This window comes from Suricata suricatta, chromosome 5 (genome assembly GCF_006229205.1).
Source record: "Suricata suricatta isolate VVHF042 chromosome 5, meerkat_22Aug2017_6uvM2_HiC, whole genome shotgun sequence".
NCBI lineage: Eukaryota > Metazoa > Chordata > Mammalia > Carnivora > Herpestidae > Suricata > Suricata suricatta.
In genome coordinates, this window is record NC_043704.1 from 115,338,075 (window position 1) to 115,345,519 (window position 7,445).

The 7,445-nt window shown below is 37.5% G+C and overlaps 1 protein-coding gene across 4 annotated transcripts in view; it reads left to right on the top strand.

Annotated features, from left to right (window-relative positions):
* Positions 1–6,894, top strand: part of PLSCR4 (phospholipid scramblase 4) — a 32,772-nt gene extending 25,878 nt beyond the window's left edge. For all 4 annotated transcript variants that reach the window (XM_029940809.1, XM_029940808.1, XM_029940807.1 and 1 more), the window contains 3 exons: positions 2,449–2,610; positions 4,439–4,597; positions 5,486–6,894. In XM_029940809.1, the coding sequence (XP_029796669.1) occupies positions 2,449–2,610; positions 4,439–4,597; positions 5,486–5,530 (366 nt within the window). In that variant the 3' untranslated portion in view covers positions 5,531–6,894. The remainder of the gene's footprint in view (positions 1–2,448; positions 2,611–4,438; positions 4,598–5,485) is intronic.
* Positions 6,895–7,445: the final 551 nt, after the last annotated feature.

Here is a 7,445-nt window from a genome sequence, read left to right on the forward strand (position 1 = left end):
TTGATTTGTGTTTCCCTGATGATGAGTGATGTTGAGCATCGTTTCATGTGCCTGTAGGCCATCTGGCTGTCCTCTTTGGAGAAGTGTCTGTTTATGTCTTCTGCCCATTTCTTCACTGGGTTATTTGTTTTTTGGGTGTGCCAATTAATTTTTGACAAAGCAGGAAAGAGTATCCGATGGAAAAAAGACTGCCTCTTTAGCAGGTGGTACTGGACAGCAACATGCAGAAGAATGAAACTAGACCACTTTCTTACACCATACACAAAAATCAACTCAAAATGGCTGAAGGACCTGAATGTGAGACAGGAAACCATCAAAACCCTCAAGGAGAAAGTAGGAAACAACCTCCTCGACCTCCACTGCAGCAATTTACTACTTGACACATCGGTGACCACAATTCTATGGGTTGTGTCTACTAAATTAGAAATGTATCCATTACCTAGAACAGAAGTCACACACATTTGTCTAAACGTACCTGCATATCTGCAGATAAGGTGTCCCTAGACATAATTGTATACTTTCAGAATTGGAAGCCACTTTAGATAACTGTACACGGACGTTCCCAATCCACACCTTGCCACAGGTAAAGGGTGGCTCTGAAAGATTAAGTGCCTGATGAGGGCGTTCCACTCCACCAAGTGCTGGAACTAGAGAAGAGCAGATGTTCTGAGTTGCAGCTCGGTTCCTCTTCCAGAACCTTGAGGCTGTAGGAAGGTTGTTTGCTGAAGGAAAAAGAAGCAGTTTTAGACAGGTGAGCCAGAATTTTGAATTCTAGGTATGCCCTCTACTTATATTTGTATAGTTTATTTAACTGGTTTGGGCCTTAGAGCTCCTGTACATAAATATGCATAATATCCCATGGGATTACTGGGATATTTAAAGACACATGATGTTAAGTACCAGCACTTTCTGAGTGTTAGTTTATTTACAAACTGCTCTGTGTTTGGATTTCCTATAAGATGGAGATAATAATGGTACATAGGATCGCTTTGAGGATTAAATAGATGAATGTTAACTGTTGTTACTGTACCCGGCAGATAGTACAGCACTCAGAGAATGTTAGGTATCTAACAGGTATCTTGTCTCTCATTACTGTTTTTGTAATAACAGCCTTATATTTGAGATGAATCTCTACCTTTATTCCTCCACCCTTTTGGAGACACTAGGAATTCTTCATATTCATGAGTTGAGTTTTCTTCTCAAATGATTTTTTTAAAGTAATTTACTTGTATACAGTTTTGTTCCCCCTTAGACCTAAACTTATATGAGATCTTAATTCTAGGAAGCTATCAAAATTATATGTATATGTGTGAATGTATATATGTGACCAATAGTATCTTTTTCTTAAAAAAAAAGATTTCTCCTGCTCCATGATGAAACCCAGTGGAATCAAAAGTCTTAGAAAAGTATATATGACACCAAAAGAGGCATCAATAGAACTTTAACTCTGAGCTTTTACTAAATAATTTAATTTTATGGCTCTTCTTCTTATTAAATATGAAGATCTTAGTTCTTCACAAATGAATATGATAACAATGATTTGTTAAAACAGGGTAGTGGACAATTTAAAAACTTTTAAAAATGGCTTTATATATTCATACACACATCCAGTTTTCACAGTATTCAGTTTACAGAATGCCTCTTTTCTCTTTCCCCTTTCTTTTATAATTGTCATGTCTGAGATTTATGTCTAGGAAGTTACCTTGTTACTTTGTCGTGGATTGTGCCAGAAGACACGAGGCACCTAGAGCAGAGACAGAGAACCTTGTTAGGGCACAGGAAGCAGCGCCAGCTCAGGAGCAGCATGCTGGTAGAGACCCCTGGCTCCCGGCTCACTGGGGTTAGCTCAGAGGAGCGGGTGGGTGCTGCATGCAGCTCAGATACCCAGAGCTTGGAGAAATGACCCTTGTATGACAAGCAGTAACTTTGTCCCAAAGGGAAATGTGACCTTACCTTTCAAGGCATACACCCCTAAGAGATAGCCTGGGTACAATGGAGAGTCTGCACCATTAACAGTTTTTCAAGTCCTCGCATGAGGAAAGAACCTACCTAGGTGGTGTGTGCGCGTACAGGTATAATGGGTGCCAGGTGGCATGCGCACATACAGGTGTATGTGTACTAGGTGGCGTGCACACGTGCAGGTGTATGGGTGCTAGGTGGTGTGCGGGAGTACAGTGTCTGGGTCCTAGGTGACGTGCATGCATACAGCTGTATGTGTACTAGGTGGCATGCGCGCATACGGGGGTCTGTGCTAGGTTGTGTGCATGGGGACAGGCGTATGGGTGCTAGGTGGTGTGTGCACGTACAGGTGTGGGTGTGGGTGGTGTGCGGGTGCAGGTGCATGAGTACTGGGTGGCGTGCGCGCATACAGGTGTGTGGGTGCTGGGTGGCGTGCACGCACACTGGTGTATATGTAGCTTCCTTCCCTCTGCCATTGCCTCTTTGCAGCTCGCGGTGCAGTGTCCTCCTGGTGTCCCCATTGGCTTTGTTGCAGAACACTGGAACCTGTGCAGGGCGGTGTACAGCATCCAGAATGAGAAGAAAGAAAATGTGATGCGAGTACGTGGGCCATGTTCAACCTATGGCTGTGGTTCAGATTCTGTCTTCGAGGTAAATGTAAAAATAAGATTTTTACTATTTTTTTAATGTGTACTAACATGCCTTAGAATTATTTGGTTTTAGATGATTTTTTCATTTGAATAAATAAAGTAGGAAGAAAGAGTTATCAGTTGGTGTCAAATCATTTGCAAATTATAGTTAGCGGATTGCTTAATGTTTGCCAAAATGTGAGTTACTTTATGATTTCAATGTTTAATAAAGCTGAGAAGGACCCATGTACAACACTAAACCTGAAAGAAAACAGCCCCATTGATTCCATTTATTTTGCTCTTGGTTGTATTTAATTAACCATTTTTGCCAAAGATTTGCAGGATTGGGTTACAGATCCTGTGCCCAACAGATCACAGAACATATTGAGCACCCCAAGATTGTGCAAATTGTCTGCATGGTAGAAGTCTGTCTGTATCTTCAAGAGAAAGGATAACACTGATACCATGGATAAAACTCATAATCGATTATTAGATTTCCTGAAAAAAATGAAAAATCCTCGTGTTTTGCCTTTATCTCACTGGCTACACAATGATTGCTTACTAGCCTCTGAATTTGACAAAGGAGATTTCTAGAAATATTTCCAGAGCTTCTTAGAGAAGCTCATTATCTAAAGTTGCTCATTCAAGTATTTTCTTTAACACCCAATAAACCTTTTTTAGTTCTCCAAGCATTACTTATTTATTAAAAGACTGCCATAGAGAAATAAAAAATGTAGCCAAATTTCAGGGGCAGAGTACATGGGATGATTCTGATTGCCAAAAATTAGTATTTGGGTATTTTCCCTCTGGCACGTGGCAGAGTCCTCCTTTTAGAAGCCAAAACTCTTCAGGATTCTGACACACAACAGTGGATTTGACCCACACAAACTTGAGTAATTATATGAAGTTTGTGAAATATGTAGAGCTATGCTTCCTTACTTTTCCTCGTGTGTTTCTTTGGACTTTAGAGACCCCTCCCAATCCCAGTTCCCACCCTTTACTATATGAAGAAGAATTTCAAAATCAATTCAAATCATACCTCATTTGAGGATGAAAACAAGAGCACTGGCCTGAGAACTGTCAGATATATACCCCCGCTCAGGTTTCTGTGTTTTTTGTTTTGCTTTGTTTTGTTTTGGTTTTTGTTTTTTAAATTCAGGTCAGTTAACATACATTGTAGGCTTGGTTTCAGGAGTAGAACCCAGTGATTTATCTCTTACATATGACATTCAGTGCTCGTCCCCAAAAGTGCCCTCCTGTCACCCATTTAATCCAAACCCGGACCCACCTCCCTCTAGCACCCTCAGTTTTCTGTCTTTAACACTCTCTTATGGTTTACCTCTCTCTCTGTTTTTAACTTATTGTTCCTTCCCTTCCCCTATATGCATCTGTTGAGTTTCCCAAATTCCATATATGAGTGAAATCATATGATATCTGTCTTTCTCTAACTAACTTGTTTCACTTAGCATAATACCATCTAGTTCCATCCATGTTGTTGCAAATGGCAAGATTTCATTCTTTTTCATCCCTGAGTAGTGTGTATACACACACACACACACACACACACACACACACACACACACACACCACGTCTTCTTTATCCATTCATCGGTTGATGGACAGGTGGGATTCCTCTGTAACCTGGCTATTGTTGATCCCAGCTCAGTAATTAGCCAGTTGCAAGGCACTTAAGCCTTCTTGACCATAATTCCCTATTTGAAATTATGTTATTAATGTTTCTAATTTCCTGTATTGTATTTATGCTATTTCAGTTTAAACTGCTTCTAAGTAGAAGAATGAAACATATAATACTTTTCAGGCATCATTAAGTCACATCCTTTTCTTTCTAGGTCACATCCCTGGATGGCGTATCCAACATTGGCAGTATTATTAGGAAGTGGAACGGTCTGTTATCAGCAATGGGCGATGCTGACCAGTTTGAAATTCACTTCCCATTAGACATGGATGTGAAGATGAAAGCCATGATTTTTGGAGCCTGCTTCCTCATTGTAAGCCTTTTACTTTGAGTTGTTTTGAGAAGAGTTATTCTTCCTGATGAGATCCAGTGTAGTATAATAGAAAGGTAGTAACTTTTGAAGATAGGCCAGTATCTGTCTCTACCACTTACTAGTTACATGTTTTGCAAAATGTTGAACACTTCCAGGCCTCATTCTCTTTATCCGTAAAATGGAAATAAAAATACTGAGAATTTTCAGGGTGAGGAACTTTAGCTACCATCTGAGTAAAGGGGCCAGAGAGTGCTTGGAGAATTTTGGACATCCAATGCGTGTGATGGTCATCACAGCATGTGATTTGTCTTTCTCATTACTTAAAGATGCCTGTGCTGTGACATCTTGAGGAAATAAAATAACTCTAGAATTTATGTCCTTTCCCTCCACCTTATTGCTTATCGGTCACTGTACTCCTTGGTGATACATCTTCCTTAGATTTAGTAGGTGTAGTTCGCTTGCTGCATTACTGGCCGATTAATGGCTAATATTTGTAAGTAAAGCATAGAAATGAAATGGATAATATTTACCTTAAAAATGTAGTTATTAACGTATTGCAATTGGTACATTTAACATTTAATTTTGATTGTCAAGTTTTTCTTCTTTTTAACAATGAAAAATTAGTTCATCGATACCCCCAGATGGAAGGGTTATTGGCTACCAACAGTTTCACATTTGTAATTGCTGCTCTTACTAGGTCCTTTTCATAAAGATTTCAGTAGATTTATTTCTTGTTAACTAGAAAGAGGAACGTCTGATAAATTATAAAGGATAATATTTCATGATTGCATCTAGTTATGTATCTATATACATACAGTTGTCTCTTTTTCTTTTTCAATATATATGTGTATATATATTATATGTATATATATATTTTTTAAATTTCAGGACTTCATGTATTTTGAAAGATCACCACGACGTTCATCAAGATAGATGGACACAGCAGATCAGCAATTATGGTTAACTAAAAAAAATTTAGAAAAGTTGGAGAGGGCTTACAATCCCCAAAATTATTTACAAATATGTGTATCTGTTTTGCAGACTATTTTTACTGGGTATTCACTCTGACAGGTAGGCTAAGAGTGTTAGGACAAGAACACAATCTAAACATGTGCTTCAATTGATTATCTGTCTGTCTACTTGGTGGACTAGGAGGTCACCTTGAAAAAGCTATGAGTCATTAACCAAGTAAATATAATACAATGAGCTTGAAAACACTTTACAATGAGATAAGGGAAAATGAATCCCAGGGCTCTCGTGTTAATAAGCCATGAAATGGTGAGCTTTTTAGAGCAGTCTTTGAGATAGACTTTAATCTATCTTTGAGATAGATAGCTTCTCTCCCCAGCCCTCTCCTACCTCTCCTCTCCATCAGCTTGTCTTGTTACCGAAGACATATTTGATTCCAGGTGAAAACAATGATACTCTTGATCTTTAAAAACAAAAAGGAAGGCAGGCAGAAATACTATGTGTTATTGTTATTGTACACGTGCATATGTATCAAAACATTGTTTCGCGAGTTTAGAAGTTTCAATGGGTATTTCAATTTTATTACCAAATAAAAGATGTTTTTTTTATCATAAGGTTTGTATTTTCCACACCTATTCCCTCATTCACTAGTGTGGTCTATCAGGACCTGCCTGGACATGGAGTCACAGTCAGACCGTCAGACAAGGGCCCTAGCCAGTCTAGATCTCTGAGCAACTCAGAGACATCAGTGCCCTTACAAGGAGCTTTCATTTAATTCATTTAATCTCTCTTGGTCACAGACTCCTTATATATAAAATATGTCTGGCCCAATCTCTAAGATTGCCTTTTGAACCTTTGTATCTCATTGGATGTGACACAGAGGAGATAATTTTTCGCTTTTTTTCACGATCACTGATAATTACCACATTTTTTCTAATTGCAAAAGTTGAAGTTGTGTTTCTAAATTTTGAATGTGACATTGTGTAGCACTTTGTAAAAGCAAAACTACAAATTTTGACATTGTTTAATATTTTTAGCTGCTTTTTTATTTAAATGATAGATACAAAGTACAAAGAAAATAATAAAACTTCTCTGTGAGCTATAGCTTAACAGTAAAATTATGTAGTAAACTATGTTTATAGTTAAAGTATAAATGTACTTGTTGGTATTAGTTAAGAGCACAGTGTTTTGGTGAATAGACACTGATGAATCAACCTGTGTCTTTTATACTCTACCTTCCTATCTGGACATGGACTGTGTTTTTTCATCATAGCCAGTATGTAGAATGAAATGTATTCTTCTTGATAAATAAAGCAAGACTGAGTGTTCTCTGATGGGATTATTCAGAGATGACGGCCTTTGCCCACAGTTCCTATTAAAGTCAAAGAAAGGTGCTTCATTTTAAAGTTATATTTATCTTTTCATGGTATAGTTGTTTACCCAGTTTCTTAGAATTTCTGTATTTAGGTGCTTTTAAAAAATGTAAGACTGCTGCTTTTCTAAAAAATATAATTACCTTATATTTGAAAATACAATTGTAGTCTTAGACATATATATTATTTCTTATAATATTATGTGACATTTTATACAGGAAATGAGACAATAATATTGAGAAGGTTTATCTATACAAACTTCATTTTTACTGGCCTGCATCCCTACATCCCAATAACTGCTGCATAATGCTAAGAAAAAATTATTTAACATATGGCATTTTGAATTTCTGTTCAAAGTTATTATGGTATTGAGTTGTCTCTTACAGTTATAAATCCTCTTTAAAAGTAATACTCTGTGTCTTATATTTTTATACTATGGTTCATACTATAATTTCCATATTTCTTAATGCTATTTCATTGTGTAAAATTGGTCAGATTTACTAAAA